Source organism: Chelonus insularis, unplaced genomic scaffold, assembly GCF_013357705.1.
Source record: "Chelonus insularis isolate UGA/USDA-ARS -01 unplaced genomic scaffold, ASM1335770v1 scaffold_277_pilon, whole genome shotgun sequence".
Taxonomy (NCBI): Eukaryota; Metazoa; Arthropoda; class Insecta; order Hymenoptera; family Braconidae; genus Chelonus; species Chelonus insularis.
Window position 1 is genome coordinate 1,212,998 of NW_023276791.1, and position 21,158 is coordinate 1,234,155.

A 21,158-nucleotide genomic window follows, 5' to 3' on the forward strand; every position below is an offset into this window, starting at 1 on the left:
TAATCTTTGCAAGAGATTTGATAAAGCAATAGAAATAATTTCTGACAATTGATCTCTACTCGCTCAATTATTATACTACTTTTGAAAAGCTATCCTGTCATTTGGAATTAATTGACATTCTATCCATGTAATATCCTTCTCGTTAAACAATCAGATAAGGAAAATCATCGAATTCCTGTTATTACAAATTGTGATAAATTAGCAGCAACATTTTATGAAAAAAAAAATAATTAATACGATATTTTTATTGATGTAAATATGTTCAATTTATGTTATAACATTAAAGAAAAGTGGTCAGCTAAAAATAAAAGATAAACCTATGACAAGTAATAAAAGGTCTTGGTACGTAAAGCACGTTTGTGAAACATAACCGATGTATGCTTTCCGCATAAAATAATAGGCACATCAAATATCAAATAAAATATCACCCATATCCCTGAGATGGTCCTAATTTCCGAAAGTGGACATACAAAATGTGTAGGTCTAGAACTCTAAATACTAGGCTCTAAACAAGTTCTTTTGTTAAAAACTATTTCTAAAAATAATTATTAATACTATGGGAAATTCAAAGGAGCTGAGACATTTTTTTATGTACAGACGGCCAATATTTAAAAATACCAAATGATTTCATGTTAATAATTTTTACGTACATTTATTAAAACATTAACTATGCATTAATTACAATATTCATTGTGTATTCAATTACGACATTAACTGCATATCATTGCATTGAAGTGAATATGCGAGGAGAGAAATCTTAAAAATCTACAGAGAGAATTTTTTCACTAAATCTAAGTGCAAAAGTGAAAATATTTCTGTTTGATAGTAAATTTTGAGTTCTTGTAAGTAAATTTGTGACTTAAAAGGTGTCTTAGTAAAAGAATTACTTACGACAACCTAAAATTTACTGTTGAACAGAAATATTTTCACTTATAAATTTCGAAACGTGGGCTTGTCACTTTTTGTACTTAGATTTAGTGGAAAAATTAAGTTACCTAATATAAAATATCAATAAAGTACGTTTCTATTGATAACAATAAACTCAACAAAAATTTATCTTATACAAATAAAAGTGATCTTCATGCCATTGAATTTTGTATAGTCACTTACTCGAGTAGAGATTAAGACTGGATTATCTCCTGTCAAACATTGGGCTAAAGTTCACAGTAAGAATATTTGCACTGACCTTAAATAAACACAATGTCAGTGCACTTTTTGAATAATAGAAGTACACATATTTCTGTTCAACAGTGAATTTTTAGTTATCGCAAGTAATCATTTTACAAAGACTGCTCAATAGGAATACTAAATGACTTCTAAACTTCAAAACGTCTACTTATTATTTTTTCCCCTTACATTTAGTAAAAAAATTATCTCTGTGAACCTAAGCTCAATATTAGACGAGAAATAGATCAGTCTTGCTTCTGACTAGAATACTTTTATCTGTGGTACTGAATTAACATCTCAATTATTTTTAAATTTACCTTTCGTTATAAAACATAGAACCATAAAAAATTGTAATGGTATGTATTATTATTCGAGAATGATGACCCAGATATCAGTCAATAATTGTATCATTTTTTTTTTAGATTTTTTAAATATTTATCACCATTGTAAGCGTCAATATTTATATTAAATTATATAATGACTAAATGAAATAAAAAAATGCTTAGTTATAAATAAAAGATGAAATTAAAGTGTAGAGAAGGATGATAGTTTTGCTTTGTAAACAATCATGAAGATTACAGATATGCTTAATAAAGTTTAATCAATCAAATATAATCAATTATTGATTATAGAAACAAATAGCAATTTTATTAGTATTGTATGAAATTGAAATAATATCATAATGATGAAAAATTGATCACAAATTTTATTACCGAAATTATTTATGTTGAAAAACTTGTGTCATATACAAATTACGTCGTTGATATCCGCTTTTAGAAAGATTTTTTACATAATGATACAAAGGCCACGTGACCGGAAAGAATAAATCTAATACTTGCTATTGAAAGGTGTTATTGAAATAGTGGTATGTGTAATTGATTAATCAAAGCAATTTCTCCAATCTATCAGATATCGATGATCGAAAAGCTGCGTCGTTTTACTAATTCTTGGTCGTGGTCACGTCGTAACGATGAAACGACAACATTTTGCATAATATTGTGGTACAATTTTTGCGGCAACATCGAATGAGTCAGCCATAAATTGATGTAAAGCTACTTTCTCGTTTGCTCATCGACGAAATGAGAAGAAAAAATATCGAATGGAGGATGGATAAAAGAATGAAAATAAAAAGGGTGATGTTGAGAAGACAAAGAAGGGTAGATAGACAGTAACAAAAGGGTAAAAGGAAAAAATTGCGAAGGGAAAAGTATTCAGATGGGTATATATCAGTCTTCGCGATCTTTTGGCCAATTGGGATGGATCGATGTGAATGCAATTGTTTAATTGGGGAAACGGAATAAAGCACGTAGAGACGTGGTCGTGCAGAAGCCATCCATCACCTTGAAAGTTTCTCGTACCCTGTAAAGACAGTTAAAGTAATTCCATGGAATGAAAGGGTAAGAGAGTAGTGAGTTGGTGAATGTATATTAGAAGAAGATTCAACAGTGAAACAACGTAGACCATATCAGCCTGACATACGTTGATTAGCTTTTATTGGACTGTTAACATCAACGGTGACAGCTAATGGACACGAAATAATTGCTTCACTCTATATATGTATACATTTCAGAACTCCAATGAGTAGCTATTTTAGTTGTCAATTTTGTTGACGAAAATTTTATCAATAGCTACATTATTAATTGGATGAGTTAAATGGAAACTACTAGAACAGGTTTTGATGAATTTATAAAAAATTGAAAACAGTGAGTTTGAAATGAGAATAGATTGAACACGAAAAGCTGGTGAAATATTAAAAAACTGTTGTCTTAGTATCATATGTTCAGAATCAAGATAAAAAATATTCTAATGTCAAAGTTTTCACCAAGATACGAAAGATAATTTATTAAATAGATGAGAATTAGAATTTTTCAAGTGAGAAGTTGTACATTTTTATTTCTAATCATTTCGTTCCATCACTGAAATGTAAATTTTATCATAAACTATCAACTCAATCTTAAGGAATGGTTGCAACTATTAAAAATAAATTGTCAGACATCCTGGACGGTTGGGCGCGTGGCGAAAAGCATCATCCATAATAGGTTTCATCAAAAAAAGACTGAAAGAAGTCGACCGTTTGTTGTAGCGACAGCATGTAATAAGTTGGACTCACCAGAAAACCCTGCCAGACTTGACTAATGAGGCGGCGCGTTCTCGACGTTATTAGATCGACCAAAGAAGTTTTTGAGGATGCCCGGCAACCATACAGGTACCAGTTTCCGACGCTCCGCGAAGGATGGATAATAACATGCTTGAATCCTGTTTCTTATTTGTCAAATGTCAAACATAAAACTTGGTTATTTTGCATTACCACTAAAAGGAAATGTACAGTTAATGTAATGATCTACATACATGCAGATGCAGCCGGTGCATGCTCCAGAGACCTTTGTTTTTTCCTTCTTTACTTCACCTGTTTCTGAATATATTTGAAACTGAATATTTTTCAACACCAACTTTCCTGTGATCGATAGGAAGAAGAAGATAAAAAATTCCAAGCAATCTTTAACATCTTTTTTTAATATTTTATTGAATATATTCTTTTTGCTTTAATAAAAAAAATTTAACTAATCATAATTTAATTAATATTTATAAAAAAAATTAATAGTCTAAAAAAAAGGATTAAAAAACTTCGTATATTTTGTTAAAATACAAAGAAAATTGATGTTTGTTTATGATAGAAAATATTTTTAATTGTAGTTTTTTACATTTTATGGTTAGTAAATGAGTATTTGGAAAAAATTATTTTGAAAATTTTAATAAAGACTATTCCTTCTTCAAACAATTTATTATAAACAGCAGGAGGGTAAATATTACACAAACATAATTATGCTGATGTTGGAATTGATATAATAGTAATTCACATTATGTTAAATGCTGAAGCATGTTAAAGTGTCCACAGAGAAATTATCATTAATCATTATCACACACTTTTAAAATATCAGCTAATTTGCTCACAAGTACAAGTGAAACCTATTTTTTCTTAATTTATTTTCTTTAAATAAATCACAACTTGTTCTGCTTCTCATAACTAACCTTGATAAATAAAAATATTTATTAAATTGTCTATGAAGGTCTTAAAAACTGGTGGTGTAAAGAAATCATGAAAAAAAAAGATAATTTTACTTAAAAAAAAAGCAGAAGTAATTTAATAAAAAATCGTAGTATGCTATTACATGATTCTTGAATTATATATAGTACTACATATCTTGGAAATGTTCAAGAACGTCGACTGATCATTAATGTTCTGTAGAAAAAACCTGGGAAAATGGTTGGATCTGTGCAAACTGTTTCTAGTCGAAGCTACATTTACAAATAGAGGGAAAAATGTTTTTGTGATTTCTACACTATAGATCGTAGAGAAATATTTTCGTACATTTTTAAGGTTTTTTTCGTGTAAAATTTACTGCAAACGAAGCTTAATCGCGTCAACCATAAAAATAGATATATGTTCGTTATTTTTTATTTCATGCATATTTCTTCAGTTAAGTGTACGCAAACTTCTTATTTTGATGCTTTGTTTTATTCCAATATAATTTAGCTTTCTGCATCAGCTGTTCACTATATTTTTACCTCCTTCAGAAAAAGTAATATATTTATAAATGTTTCTTAAAATTTACATTTCATTAAGGAGAGAAAATTTTCCACATGCAGACAGGCTTAATACTACAGTTTCTTTATAGCATTCTATTGATAAATACTTTTAAAGTTTCCATCGCTTTTAATGGACTTTTCCATTAAAAAAATATCAATTTCTCAAAAACTAAACAAAATATCAACAGTTTTATTCTTAGATTGTTATTCTATTTGAATGAAAAAATTTTACACATGCCTGAACCATCCTGGATTTGCAATGTAGATTCTTACAACGAAGAGGTGCGCTTCTGTTGAACTTGACGTCGAAAATCTCGTTCAATAACAATATTTATCCTTCTGGGTCCTAAAATTACTTTATATTGAGGAGATAAGATTCGGAAGCACCAACAGCTGGAGAAATTACGACTTCTACACAACATAATTTTTGAGCTATATTTAACTCGCATATACACATCAACAACAATTCATAATTAGTCTATTGTTAACTCGCCAGCAGGAAATTATATACTTTATCATTTATTTTTTTTTAAGAACAATAAAACTATAATTTCAAATTTTTTCTGTTGTAATTCTAAGAAAAACTAATCGGAAACAATACATTTTTATCTATATTCCGGTTATGATTTTAAAAAAATGATAGTAACAAATTTAAAAATCTAATCATGAGCACAATCAATTGAATTAGACGAATATAAGTACGACAGTGATATTTGATAGAGCACACAGTCATTTCTGCTGGAAACTATATTCGTCAAAATGACATTTTCCGTTTTTTTAGCAGTACTCCTGTACTTGGCACCAACACTTTCAAGAGTAAGTCAAAATAATTTAATCAGTTGTATTAGAATGGAAGATTGATGATTTGAAATCTTCGATATCATGTATTGATAATTTTTGCTAAAAATTAAAGGAAATATCTAATGAAGAAAAGGAGAACGGTCGTATGAAATTTTTCGTTACCCACTATGAAGAATGTAAACATCTAATATCTGAAGGTAAATTTCTATTCAATTATCTAAACTCTACTTGTTAATACTAGAATTAACAAACTATCTTTATTTATCTAGAGAACTACGAGATGTTACTAGATGGAATATATATCAGAAATGACGAAACCCGATATTATATTGTCTGTGTTTTCAAAGCTTGGGAATGGGTAAGTATTATCCTGAAAGTGGCTCAGGGAGCACTTTGTGCTCTGATGATGAATTTTCTATTTATTGGAATTCGTAATTTTGGTTTTCTTCACTTTTTCTGTTTAAAAAAAATTCCTATAGTTATGAAGAAATTATTTATTTAAGAAAAACAGCTTAATCGAATTTGTTTTAACGCCTTTCGGATATTTTTCATATTTATATTGTAAAATACTAGAATGAGAACAACTAATATTAAAAGTAAGTTTATTACAAATGACAGATTTAAATACAGAATCAAAGACAAGACGTCAAAAGTTAGCTAATCTCAGTCCTAAACTGGAGATAAACAAACTCTCCCCTCGTTGTTATAAACAATCCAATCGTCATCAACTAACAAACTGTCGTTAGTCAATCTATCTATAGATGGACACACATATATTTTACAATATTACAGTTCAGATGAAATTTTTCAAGTGTCGACATCTTCAGTGGTTCTCGAGATATCGAAAACAAAAAGAACCTGACATACATACCCAGCACATCCAAGTGTCATTTTTACATAAATTAAAAATATGAAAAGTGATAAAATTAAATAACGCACGCTTCAAGATGAGTGGTAAGGGAAAATGTTTATGATCGTCTATGAACAAATTGGACGAAAGAAAATCATTTAAATAATCTTAAACTATCGTAACGACTGTTTGGCTCTTTATTTATACGCATCTAGCTTAAAAAATATTCTTGCTTACTTGAAAACTATTAGACAGATGTTGAACACGTGACATATCATAAAAAGAAAAATAAAAGGATTGATTTAGACAAAATAATCCTTAAAGTTTACTTTCATTTTAAGTATTCGTGCGTTATTCTTAAGTCTCTGTGCGGTTATTTCATAAAACCCGGGGTTTTATTGCTCCCAGGCCTACAGTGGACAATCGGAAAGTTTGCGCCCGGAAATGCGTGCGGTATAGTAGTAGTTATCCCGCATGAGTAATGAAAAATAATTAATAAATAAAAGTCATGATATTCTGCTGAGTTCGAAAGATACAACAAATAAAAATATGTTTCAATTTTGTAGATGGTAAATTCGGAGATAAATGCTGAAAAAATAATAAGAGATATACAGGAGATTCTTGAGAGAAAATTTACCCTTCATGAATCAGCTGCATTAACGATGATTTGTAATTTATGTAAAAGAGAAGGTTTGCGTTTATTATTATTTTCATTAAACTAGCATTGTTTACTTAGTTATGCGACAATAATTTTTTTTTTCAAAACAGCTGAATTACAAGAAACTGATGTACCAAGGGTGGGTCGTTTCCTTGATTGTGCGGTTGATCGAATCCAAAATGATATGTAGAAGGGTCCAATGAACTTCAGAACGAGGCAATTTTAATTTTATGATATTTTAAAAACATTTGTATTAAAAACCAGTAAATAACTCTTCTTGGTAAAAGTTTATTAATGTTTTAATAAATATATATTATATGCATATTATTAAAGTGTACATTTGAGAAAACAACTCTTTATTGTCTTTCCTTGTGACGCATGGATAGTAACAGATTTGAAAATTTTATTATGAGTACAAAGTCATTTCGGCTGAAAAATATATTTGACAAAATGATGTTCGTATTTACAGTACAGCCAGTAAGTATTTTATTAGTTGTATCAAAATGGAAGATTAAACAGATTAAATTAATTATGTGATAATAAATTTTTATCTCAAAACAACTGAAGACGATGATCTTCAATTGAAAATATTGATGCGTTTCACTACTTTTACAATTAATCGAGTTCGAACAGATATGTAAAACGTAAAATAAACTCCAAAACTTGGCAATTCTAATTTTCAAAAATATTTGGATAAAAAATGATTCATTATTTTAAAATGTATCTGTGAAAAGTTAGTGAAAATGTTATAATAAATATCACCTGCACGTTATTGAAGTATATATATTAAAAAAAAAACTCTGTAGCATTTGCCTTTATAATTAAAATACTCTCTCAAGCAAATCAGTGAATATTAACAGAGTGACTCGGTAATTGGATTGGCACTGAAAATCAGTAACTATTCACTGATTCGCAGTAGGTTTCATTGATTCAGTTTAAGAGAGTACTTTTTTATTTAAATGTTAAGAATCATTGATGTTCATAAGTTTGTAAACCTCTCAATAAATTAATGAATTAAGTTATTTTTCCTTCCAACATAATTAATACGAATGCATCTGCAGTAAGAATTTAAACAAATTAATTTTTATTTACCGCATAGACATCACATCTTACTCGAGTACCCACAATAATTGACCCCGCTTTCCCCCATCTGTATTATAAACAGACATCTAGTAAGAAGTGCCTGAGGTTTTAGAGACTAGATTCTTATAATGGAGAGGTGCGCTTCTATCTAACTTGAAGTCGAGGATCTTCTATGCGCTTGACTGATTGACTGTCAAACGCTAATAAGCAACCGCCGATTGCCAGCCCATTTCCCATCCTTGGCTTCTCGACCTCATTTCCGCCTTCATATTTTTCATTACTCTTTTTATCTTATGCTCGTTTTTTCGTATATTTTTTACAGACGGTCGCACACTCGATCTTATACTTATAAATTTTTTTTATACCTTCTTCCGAGTATTCTATTTTTCAAAATCCAATAACAATAAATTGACTAGAGGTTTTATAAATAATTCCTTTAACAGTTAAGGTACCTATAAATAATGCCATTTTTTAATTTGTGAGTGACGAGTGATCTCTAATTAAAGTCATTTATTATTTTAATTGGATACATTTGACGAGTAATTCATTAAATTGGCAATGAATTATTATAGTAAAGGAATTATAAAAATCAGTTGGAGTAATTATCAGAGATACAGTAATTTATTGAAGGTTCTCGATAAACAGAGGTGTATAAAACGTCTTAGTAATTACTTTAGTGCAGTAATTATAAGCTAAAAAATGAAAACAATATTTTCGGATTGCTGTAATTGATGAAAAAAACATTAAACAACAAAACTTTTCCATGAAGTAGCTTTGAATTTACAGAGTGAAATAAAAAAATTAAGTTTTAATTATTTACAAGGCTGCAGAGCAGAGGTAGTCAAACTCTGACTCCTTGAAAACTGAGAGGTAGGTATTTATGTAGGTTTTGGACGAAGACTTAGAGTTTCTTTCTTTTACTCTTACAGAAACCATGGAAGTAGTCCTGGCTCTCAAGAACCGAGTTTGCTCACAGTCTGCTGTAAAGCTTTCTTAAGGGTTTGAGTTCTTCAAAATGACCTGAGTCTTAGATGTATATCGTAGAACAAATGGATCAAGGTTAGCTCGATACTGGGTCACTCTTAGTCAATCTCACGTAGTACTCAACGAATATTGACTTTTTATTTTTTCTATCAGGGTAGTATGTTTATCTTGACAAGGCTTGACACACTTTTTGCCAATTTCAGTCTCCTTTTGTTTATTTCTACAGAGCTAGTTTTTTATATTAATAATTAATTCCTTCAAAATGAAAGAAAAGGATTGAAAAAAAAAACAGCAACAAACCTGCAGATGATTGATTATTTATATTTTGATGAGTTAAAAATTAAAAAATAATTTTTAAAAAATGATTTACAGAGTTGAATTTATCTTGAGCACTAATGAAATGTACGTTACTCTGAACTACTGTCTAGAAATAAATTAGTAAACATTTATTATTTAATATAATATTTCAGAGATTGTCTTTGATGACAAACAAAATGATTCGTATCAACAAAATATTCTATCAAATAATTACAATTAGTTATTTAATTACATTAATAAAATTATAAAATAACTATTTATAATTTACGTTTGCTCGAAATTATAAAATAAATAATTACGATTATTTATAATAAAATGTTTTTATGGTATGATATTGGTAATTGTTTATATGTAGTGCAGACATTTAAAAAAAATTTTTAAAGCTAAAAAGTAAAAACTCTTCGAAGGTATAAAAAAAAATCAATTGTTGATACGAGCTAAAAATGTACACAGAGTATAAAAATATATATTTACGTTATCTATCTTTACAATTCAGAAATGTAGTGTTCCAGCAACTATAAATGGAACTACTTCATGGCTTAAAGACCATTTATCATTTATTGTGCTTAAAAGAGACGCGTTTCTTTTGTCATCTTCCGGTTTTTATAATAACGTTTATCGCGGCGGTAGGTAACCAGGTATATATTATATGGTTGTACAATTATTTGCGAATGTGAAAGTATAAGACTGTCTTCGGATACATACTCACCTGTATACCTATATATTTTGGCCATTATGATTGTGTGAAGATGCTTTGAATTCAGCCTTTTGAGATAAAAGTACCGAAATCCATGTTCGGCCACCGAAAAGACAGAATGAATATCATCTTTAAGAAAAGATACGATTAATTTTTTATTCTATATAACATATGATTCATCATACAAAATTTTTCATTAAAAAAAAAACCTTCAAGCCATCATATGTGTGCTTTTACGAAACTTCAATTTGTACTGAACTCAAAATTTATGCAACTCATCTTAGAAATTCTTCTTTTCTAATGCAAGTTAGCAAATTTAATCTTTGAAATCATGATTTTGCAGATTTTGAGAATTACAACAGAAGCTGGTATATTACACAAAGTTTCTATGAATGATTTTTAATGAAATCTTTAAGATATTTTTACTCACTTTATCTCAGTGAGAACAGAACAGTAAAACTTGTATTTTACTCTAATTTAAATGATGTATTTCATCATCATTAAAATCTTAATAAATAAAAAATAAATAAATTGTTAATATTGCGTCAGATGTTATCTAGAGATAATTAATATTTTTAAACTTTCCAGACGTATAATTATTTAATAATGATTTATTATTGCACATAAAGAAAAAAAAGTGTTCCAATTTTTTTCTATTAACTTTAATCGTTATAATTAATTAAACATTTTATTAATAATATTCAATAAAAATAAATAATTCAATCCAATCAATTTTAATTTTTTTTTATTAATAAAATTATTATTCTTTATAGAAAAATATTAAATTGTTAAGGATTCTACAAATATAATTTATACTTAACTGTACTTTAATTATAAATAATTAATTAGAAATGTTATAAAATATGTAATTATGTGGATGATGTTCATGCTGACAGTCGATGGATTTGTTTATAGCAATGTACAATTGATTTGTAAACAGTAAGCTAATTAAAAAGTGATTTTCATCATCACAGTGATTTTTCATTACAATCAATGCTTTCTACCACAGATTTTTTTCTCTGTTATTTTTAATAAACGTTTTAATAATTTTTTAAAAATAATTTTCCGATTTTTTCTTCCATCATAGTTTACGATATCATACTTACTTGATTACTTATTTATTTAGCATAGAAAAAGGAAAGATAGATGAAATGCATTGTCAGATAAAGGAATATTTGGGGAATAAAACATAAATTGAATAAACAACAATTAATCAATAGATTACCAATTGATGTAAATTATGAAGAAGTATGACTTTGCCATAAATTAAAAATACTGGTGGGTATCTAGAAACGATGAAAGAAAACGCTTAATATTTTTCAGCGGATAGCGGTACTCTCTTGAAAAAAATCTCAATAATATTGTGTGTGAACGAAAATAATGGTGAACATTTCCGCCTTGTACGAATTATTTTTCGTAGCAACAATGTAAACTAGCGAAAAATTTACGAGAAATGAATGGAGGTAGAAAATTAACGATTCTCAGTCGTCGTAGAAAAGCCAAGAAGGGCGGTAATGGGAAGCCCAAAGTTTTTCTTAGTATTTTAATATAAATGCGGCTCTGGCAGGGACCTCGACTTCTAGCGAGGCAACGCTCGCCATTCGGTGGGTTGTTTGCGGCAGTTTGTGCCAAACTAAATGAAGAATGAAGCTGAAATTATTTAGTGAAAAACATTGAAACAGGATGTGAGAACGACACTACTCAGATTTATAGATGCACATGTAGAAGATCACTAAAGAAACTACTTTTTCATTATCATAATCACTTATTTTTATTATCATCCGACCAACATTTAATTAATTCAGTTAAACTACTTTTTTTTATTGGTGATGAATTATTTTTATGATTGATTTTAGTGATAAGACAACATTCCATGAAGAAAGATTTATCATACACTCTGCTAATTAATGTTGAAAAATTTTTTCTATCAATTTATCTATTATCTGCTTCACCCAAAATCTTATCAGAATTTGTTTGATGAGTGAAACATGTTAGAAACTGTTGGAAAATTTCAAATAAGTTGATAATACTAACTTTTGAAAATTCAACATTCGTTGGGAATTCATTAAGGAAATTTATGGTCAAATAATGAGATAATACAACTACGTGAAGTGTGTTATTTCTTTTAGCAATTTTTGATTCTTCCTGATAAAACTCATAAAACCTTTTTTTTTTCAATCTTCAACCATAAAATTAACTTTCACAATTACAAACATTATCATTTTTTTTTTTTCAAGTAAATTTACTTTCCAATGCAAATGAAAAATTTCTCTATGTGATTTTCCATAATTTTTTAATGTTTATTTACATGTAAAATAATGTTAAAATTAAGCCTCCTCTATCTCGTTCTTGGTCGTAGAATCCCTAAACTGCTTTTTTTTACGACGATCGAATAATGAACTTCTTTCAGTATAAAAGTTGATTTGTAGCGACATCTCTGTCTTCTTCGTACCATTTGAAATCGGCCTTTTTTCCTTTCCTTCCTGCTGTACTGGGGAGAAATATCACGGTCTCGTCTACGATATCATTCGCGACATTCCTCATTACTCACAGCGCCTTATCGTAGTTACTTCTCTCCCTACGGAGGCGACTGTGAATCTACTCTCACTGTGGACCTTGGTTTACCAAACATGCTTTAAAGTAACAATTCAAGAACTAATGACTTATATCCACTCTTTCTAGATGTCTTTTTTACGCATACTTTCTTCGATTCTAAAGGTTTGATTTCTAATAATTCACTTGCAACATCACTCTGTTTTTTTAATAAACTTTTCAAACTCATTTTCATTAATTAAAAAATTAATATTCCCAATTCAGTAGAGTTTAAAAAAAAAATTAAATGTAGGAAAAAATAGAAAAAATAATTTCATTACTGTTGAAATAAATAATAATAAAATTTTTACTATCAAAATAATTTTTTTTATTGCCAAAATGATATTAGCAACATTAAAGTAGAGTTATTGAAAAATAAAGAATAAATATTTATGTTTCTTTTTTATTTTTTAAACATCAAGTTCCTTCGTCTGAAATTCTTTATCCTTACACCAAGCTATTTATTCACCTGTTATCTTTCCCATTACCAGATTTCGCTAATGTTCGCCTGAATTCGTTTCCGTGTCGTTTTTTTCTACCCCAACTTCTACATTTTTCTCCTACTGCACAGTCGATAGATCAATTGATGATTTTACTGGAATATTACTCTAGATCCCTTTACGCGGTGGAACCCTATATAGTCTTAAGACCACTTCAACTAAATTCATCCTATCGAAAAACAATCTTGAATTTATTATTTCATAGATAGGGAAAAGTACAGAAAACTCTGTTGAAAAATTTCATAGGAGATAGACTTATAGGAATAAAAATGTTTCTAAATTTGTGTGGTATTTGTAAGCCGTTTGGTATAAAGAAATTGGAAGGATTGGAGTTTCCATCAAGTATTAAAAATATATAGAATGTTAAATAATGATTGTTTTTTTTTAATAAAAAAAAAAATGAGTTCTGATCATGATTAAAATTTAAAAACCATTTAGTTGGAAAATAAAAAATATCTAAACCCATATGTCACTTTATCTGTGATGACTACCTGTCAACTATGTCCCCTTTTACTGACGTCATTCGTTATACAGTAAATATTATTTTTAACGACTATTTTGTAATCAATTAATTATAGATAATACTCTAAATATACAAAATAAAAAAGAAACAAAAGTTAAAAATACATTTCAACACTACTTCAATATATTTTTTTAAACTTTCTAATTAATTAAAGATAACAAAAATTGAGAATAATTGATGCAAAAAAGATGTTATCAATATTAGGGAGGAATATTAGTAGTTTAGTAAGAAGTAAATTTTTTATAATGTCGATATGGTGAAAAAACATTTTGGCTACTGAACAAATGGAATTTAGTCAGCAGCTTGGGTATATTGCTGAATTTTCTATTCGTATTTTCGATAAGACACCTCATTTACTGCTGAGATAACTGAAGTCAATAAGTATCGAGAAGGCAAAGTGGAGAGAGAAGACCACTGAGGGTTTCTTATCGGTAAATTAGTAACTCTGACACGACCGCGAACAGAGTGTTTATGGTATTACACGGTATCAAGTCTATGTAAACCACTATGATATTGATTATGTGAAGCACTAAATAAGCATATAAATCTGCACAAATCGACAATGTAAAATGTACATTCTCGATGAAAATATTTATAACAGTATAAAAGAAAATTCTAACACTATGTATTAATAAAGAACAAGTTTTGTTTTTTAAAAAAAAATAATTGTCTATTTTTTACATCATTTAGTAAGAAAAATACATTGTCAAAACTCGTAAAAATATTCAGAACAAGTTAATATTTTTCCTTTATTGTTTTATAACAAAAATGAGTCAAAAAAATTCACAAAGTGTCAAATATTTGATGCTTAATATTTATTTTAATTAATTAGTCAACTATGTACATTGCAAATCCAGGAAAATTTCAGTATTTAGAAATAAAATGGGGTAGAGTTTCGTTTAGGTGTCACCTCCGAATCGGCTGAAACTTGGGGCTAAATGTTTAATTTGTAATTATTAAATACTTTAAATGTTTAATCTTCAAACACTTGAGTTTTCAGTGATAGTGATATTGAAATAATAATCCTTTACCATCAGCTGAATAAAATAAAATAAATAACAAATAGAAGATAGACACAAGTATTGAATAATAATAAAATTAGAGATGAAAAATTCATCGGATGATTTTAAAATGAAAATTTTTCAAAAGTAAATGCGAGCTCATAATGTAGATTCTTTATTTGTTTGAATAAAGAAAAAGTTTATGTAAGTGACATGAGCTATATGTTGAAGACTTTCAGAGTGAATATGAATAAATTCATCGGCATCGTTGCGATATCAAGTATTTTCGATAGGAAACTCGAGCTCACACAGAGTATTTGGTGAGGGTGTCGCAGACCGATTGTGGGTGAAGAGGGGGTTACAAAGAGTTTGAAACTGCTCGGTCGCCCCTATATTATAAATATCACCCATGAAAGATGGCGTAGACAGCACCAGGGAAACGATGGAGCAGGGGAACGACTGAGTAAAGGAGTGGAACAAAACTGGAATTAGCATAATCAGAATAATTTCTACCAGCTGACAGCGCCCTCATTCTTTTCCAAGCAACGATTCTTCGCTATTTTATTTTCATCTTATTCGTCGTACTGTCTTCCACGATAAGACTATATACTTACCCTTTTGGCTGCAGTTCATATCATCAGTATTTTTAAAATTCTTCGAGGGAAATTTTTGTTATTTCCATTTTTTTTTTTTTTGGTTTTAATCTGAAAAGGGTGGAAAGAATATGATGCGGTGCATAAATTTTTTTTAAGCAAAATAGCAAGATGATTTAATAATATAAAATTTTTATAATTTTATTGGATTTTTTTTTTTACAATTAATAATTTCTATTTAGTACAATTTTGAAAATTATTTAAAAAATAAATGAACTTCTTAACCACACTGTAAATCCAGGTGCATTCTTGTTACACATCTGAACGTTTTAAATTTGACGTCACCCATTTGATTAATATTGTAGTCACTTTTTACACACTTAGAGACACATCAAAAGTGACTACAATGTTTATTGAATGGGTGACGTCATATTTAAAATGTTTAGATGTGTAATAAGAATGCACTTGGATTTACAGTGGCAGAACCTACTACTTGTCGCATGTTGAGAGATAGTAAATACTATGATTGTTGTCTGTAGCTATTTCTGCAACAGTAAAAAATTATTTTATAGAGTCACCTTTTTATTTTTAGATATGATCATAAAGAATGCAGTCGTGATGAGAAGTTTTTGAAAAATGATAATTTTCAAGTTTTTGGAGTAAAGAAAGGATGAAAAATAGTGAGAGAAGAAACACAGATCTTGGGTGAAAAAAACTGAAAAGTTGCAGGTCACGTATAGTTTGGATACTTGCCGCAGTATGGTACCGTTCGTGGGTCCTCGAACATATCAAAGTTCATGCGTTTCTACCTAATATTACTCACATGCATCCCGTCCACACACCATTCTGAAGTCTTGAAAGCAACTTCTAAAACTTTCCACGTTGTGTGCAACCCTCGAGGGGCTGTTTTGCTTGATCTTTATTCATTCTTTACCTACCATTTCAATTTTTCTGCGTTTTAACTGTGAGAAAAGTAATTTTTAAAACGTTATGTATTTCTTCCCCTGAAAAAAAAAGCTTTATATTTATTTGTTTTTCCATGTAGGTACCTGTGCTAAAGTAAACAAAAAAGTTTTTCAATTTATTTACAGAGAAAATTACTAATTAATTAATTCAATCATAACGATTATCAGGACTTTTAATTTAATTCCAACAAATGTTTCATTCTGTAATATAAAATCGTATTAAAAGGAGATGATTAAAATCCTTATCAGGGATCAGTTGCAATATTTTTCCAGTTGACACTAATTTTTGATAATGAATTTAATAATAATTCCATCAATATCAAAAAAATACAAGTGCTAATATTGATCTTAATAATTAACTCCTACATTTTGAACTGATATGTAAAGCTAAAAATTAAAAAGATATCTATATTTACCCCTAAAATTACTTTTATCATAAAACAAGACAATATGTCGATGGTATTTTTATCGAAATATGTCATTTAGTTAATGAACCAATGTCGAATAAGGAATTTTTAATGTGTATAAAAAAATCGCCATACATGTCATACGAAAAATACACAGATGTGTGTCTGTATTTATGCGTGAAGTTGTATATGTGTGCACCTATATCCACACGCACGTATTACATCCACGCTCAAGACTTGCCACATCACCGCCACTTGGATCCACGTCTATCTGTCAGTTTCCAGTCTCAAACAAGATGGATGGCTGGCGAATGGAAATCATGGTTGAAACCTGTCCCACCCTTCTCCGTTCTTTCCCGCAGCCCTTCTGAATGCTGTGATGCCTAGGTCACCCTTCAGCATTGCTTCACCAGTAAGCAGGGATTATTTTATACTTCTCTCTTCGCGTGATCCAGTCCCCAATCTTGTGTATACGTCATACCGTGCCGCCTACTCCAGTATCGCATTTGTGAGCTGTATTCAATATGCTTATTTACCTGTTTAAAGTCTCAAGTTTTCAGCTCCCTGTTTTTTATTTCCACGCTGCTTTGGATGTGTATCGATCCAAAAGGCATTCATTTATAAACAAAGGCCTTATTTGAAATATTCACTCTTTTGAAGTTGTAATTGTTAGTTTCTAAAATGAAAAATTATTAGCAAGTATTTTTAATAAAGATTAACCACAAATATTTAGAAAATAATATGAAGTTTTTCTTACATCAAATTCTAGACTTTTTTGTCAGAATTTTGAAAAATATTTGTATTAAAAAATATAAACAATATATTTTTTGAAATTTATTCAAGTTGGATTGTAATCGAATTTAAAATTTTGAAGCATGCAAGAATTGCTAAAAAGTTTAAAAATTTTTTAAAATCACGTTTTGAATTGAATTTAATAATTGTTGGAATTTTTTTTAACATTTAAATGACATGGAAGAGTTTATTCTGAATGATAACTTCATATTTTGTATGAAATAATTGCAATTTATTAACATATTAAACTGTTTTATTTTACACTTAATGCTATCTTACTTATTTCATACCCTATTATTAAAAAATATACAAAAGTCTTTGGTCTATCTATAATTATACATTAATATAAAAATAGATAGTTTTTTAAAACAAACTTGTAAATACATAGTTTTGGTTTTTTTTCTAGAAAATTTATTCAATTTAAAATAAATTTTTAGAAAATATGATTGATATGCATGCATTTTTAATTATAAAATTGAAAAAATATATTTAAACTAAGTCAAGTACCAAATTAAAATTAATTTCTTTTAATTAATAATAAACAATACTTATAATATATATGTACATACTTTTTTTCAAACATTAGATTATTCTACAAAATATACATAAGTTATTTTAAATACAGTTAAAAGAATATAATTTAAAAAAAAAATTATTTTACTTAATTTCATGCAATTTAACAACTACTATACAAATGAAACATTAACTTTAAAAATTTACAAAGTTGTATAATTTTCTAACAATACATCGCTAATATCAATGCGCTCCTCGCATTTTTCGGCGTTTTCAATATTATTTTGGAACCATTCACCGACATCTTTTAATACTGGAAGAGTCCAGTCTTGACCTCCAGTTGTATTTTCAAAATTCGCCTGATTTACATAACTATTATTAATATTATTAGTAACATTATTACTGTTGATGTCATTTTTTAAGTTATTTGAGTAATTATAATTACTGTTATTGGCGTAGCTTGTGTAAATATTGGCATTGAGCTGCTCCCCTGACTGATATTGTTGTCCTTGTGGGTATTGCTGCCATACCTGATGTTGTGGGTACTGAACACTTCTTTGGTTGCCGAAATGTGGTCCAATGGTGATGTTAGGCGGGCTGTAACAGCAGGAATTCCATTTTTGTTGTTGCTCTATTGATGGGCTAATTTGCGGGGAAGCGGTTTGTTGAGGAGCAACTTGTTTTTGAATTCCCACGCCATAAGAAACCTGATAAGATGGGTCAGGCTGCATTGGAGTCTGATAGATCCTAGACGTTGCAGGTACTGTGTAATTTGGTGCTACAACGTACGCAGAATTGGCTGACGTAGCAGGATATCCGTTGTGCTGGTTGTTCATTTGTACTGCTGGCTGGAGCATCGGTTGACCATTCATGTTGGCTGGAGATACTCCTGCACCTAGAGTTTGGACTGGAGTTTCTTGGGAGACTTTGTCCGTTGTTGATTTTTCGCTAGTCAATTTTCGTGCCTCTTCTTCCTTCTTCCATTTCATTCGGCGATTCTGGAACCATATTTTGATCTGACGTTCTGTCAGACCCAGAAGGTGTGCCATTTCAATACGCTTCGGTCTGGCTAAATACCTAGATGTATTGAATTCATTCTCCAACTGGAAGAGTTGATCACTCGTGTACGCCGTACGCGTCCGTTTTTGGACGACATCAGAAACCATAGGATTTCCTAAAATAAATAGACGTAATTTATTAGATGTTTTATTATTTTAAAAAAATTATTTATCATAATTGAAAAATCCCCATGGAAAATAAATTGTAATTTTTTTGCTATTTAAAAATTATTTTTGAATTTTCCTAGATATAATATTGATTAAGAGAAAAAAAAATCTAAAACTCATTTTGTATTGTATGTGATACTAAAAAAAAATTATTTTTCCGCGAAACCATAAAAATAGTAAAGAAATAATAACATTGACATACATAGAATTGGATACAAAAATATTTTAGTGCTAGAATTTTAGTGGACTTTGAACAAACCAGATTGATGGACGGCTTAGTAACAATAATACATCGATCTTGCGACATACATTTAGACTATCATATACTGATAAAAAAAATCTAATATACATATACAAATACATTCCACTATCATTTCCCGAGGCAAAAATCGATAAATCCACGTGTCCGTCAAACTTATCGGTAAATTTAGCTTTAGGCGATTCATGTATACTTTATCCGGTTATTATCTAGGTGAAGTGAGGAAATTTTCAATAAGGACAATGACAATTATTATTTTCAATCTACATCTTTAGACTTATAAGAAAAATATATTCTCAGATGTATTATGATAAATCTAATAATATTATATTCATAGTCCAGTCGAAATAAGGATCTTAAGTCCTTTTACGAAAAAAAATTCAATACTAAAGACACATTTCAATTTTACAAAGCCGTGCATCAGAAAAAAAAATGATCATTTAAAATAATAGCAATACATTCTTTATAGAAAAAGTCTGTATTTGATTTTATTAACACCTTTTAACAACATAAACAATAATGATTAGAAATTAATGTGATATTTTATTTTTAAGATTTTAAATGTAATATTTTTATATTTTATTTGTAAGATGTTAAATGTAATAAAAAAAAAATTAATAATATACTATATTTTTTCTAAACAAATAATCAATCAATAAACAGAAAAAAACAACTGACTTTTTCTATAATAAAAATATTTCTATCATTTTGAATAGTTGAGTGAAAAAAAAAAAATTATTGATTATTAAAAATTAAAAAAAAAAAGATATTTACCATGTTCATCGTAACGAACTTCCGCTTTAATATTTCCTGTCATCTTCTTATTATTGGTGGTAACCTTAGAGCTGGCTTGATGCTTCTGAAGCTTCTGCTTCATCGCTGACTTCTTATGTCCCTTCATCTTCTCGAGTTTTGGTTGCTGACAAGCGCCCTGTTGTTGCTGTAGGTACTGCTGCTGTTGTTGAAGTTGCATTTGGTAGCATGGATAATCCAAAATTTCAGACGCAGGCAGATTCAAATTTTCAATGGGATCCACAACGAACTGATTGTTGAACTTCGGCTCTATTGGAGATTGGAAGGCAGAAGGATTGCTCTGTTGAGAATAATTCCAGCTTGATCCTGATCCATTAGAGTCGACGCTTGTTGGAGAGTACATACAGGATGAGCGTTTTGGAGCGACGTAGTCGACGTTGCCGTAGTTCGTGAAAGTCATCTTTTCTTCGTTGATTGGACTTGAAGATGATTTGATGTCTACACACGATGGTTCACTGTCCACTTGTTGTCCGGATACTTGTTCAGGAACTGAATTTTCACTTGACACTGGAGGAAGCGATGCACAGGTGAATGATAGATCACTGTTTGAAGACATTGCGGGGGTACATGCCCTTTATATCTGCAGAGCTACCTTTGCAGATGAGTACAGGTGGGGTAGTTGCTGTAAGTGACAAATACCTAAGACCGCCCCTTAGAGGAGGGCTTGTATTAGTATTGGATATATTTTTTCAATACTTCGACCCGCATCCCTATAGATCGTCCAATGACACTGTGCAAAAAGGACTCACTTTGTGATCACCTGACGCATCCCCCACTTTCTGAATTTGCTAAAATTTCTTCGTGGGCCAGAAAAAATTCCTCCAAAAA

The 21,158-nt window shown here is 29.4% G+C and overlaps 2 protein-coding genes across 2 annotated transcripts; one reads left to right on the forward strand and one right to left on the reverse strand.

Annotated features, from left to right (window-relative positions):
* The first annotated feature begins 5,499 nt into the window (after nucleotides 1–5,499).
* On the forward strand, nucleotides 5,500–7,281 carry LOC118073331 (uncharacterized). Its single transcript, XM_035093761.1, has 5 exons — nucleotides 5,500–5,571; nucleotides 5,669–5,753; nucleotides 5,826–5,914; nucleotides 6,973–7,096; nucleotides 7,175–7,281. The coding sequence occupies exons 1-5, from the start codon at nucleotides 5,515–5,517 to the stop codon at nucleotides 7,252–7,254; spliced, it is 435 nt and encodes a 144-aa protein (XP_034949652.1). The 5' UTR covers nucleotides 5,500–5,514; the 3' UTR covers nucleotides 7,255–7,281.
* A 10,954-nt stretch (nucleotides 7,282–18,235) lies between these two features.
* Nucleotides 18,236–20,886, reverse strand: LOC118073304 (homeobox protein Hox-D3-like). Its single transcript, XM_035093720.1, has 2 exons — nucleotides 20,292–20,886; nucleotides 18,236–19,206 (listed from the first exon to the last, which is right to left on the reverse strand). The coding sequence occupies exons 1-2, from the start codon at nucleotides 20,884–20,886 to the stop codon at nucleotides 18,236–18,238; spliced, it is 1,566 nt and encodes a 521-aa protein (XP_034949611.1).
* Nucleotides 20,887–21,158: the final 272 nt, after the last annotated feature.

Coding starts and splice junctions, on each gene's coding strand:
- LOC118073331 (XM_035093761.1), top strand. CDS start 5,515: ATGACATTTTCCGTTTTTTTAGCAGTACTCCTGTACTTGGCACCAACA. Junction 5,754..5,825: donor TAAACATCTAATATCTGAAG/GTAAATTTCTAT, acceptor TTATTTATCTAG/AGAACTACGAGATGTTACTA. Junction 7,097..7,174: donor TAATTTATGTAAAAGAGAAG/GTTTGCGTTTAT, acceptor TTTTCAAAACAG/CTGAATTACAAGAAACTGAT.
- LOC118073304 (XM_035093720.1), bottom strand. CDS start 20,886: ATGTCTTCAAACAGTGATCTATCATTCACCTGTGCATCGCTTCCTCCA. Junction 19,207..20,291: donor AGTTCGTTACGATGAACATG/GTAAATATCTTT, acceptor TATTTATTTTAG/GAAATCCTATGGTTTCTGAT.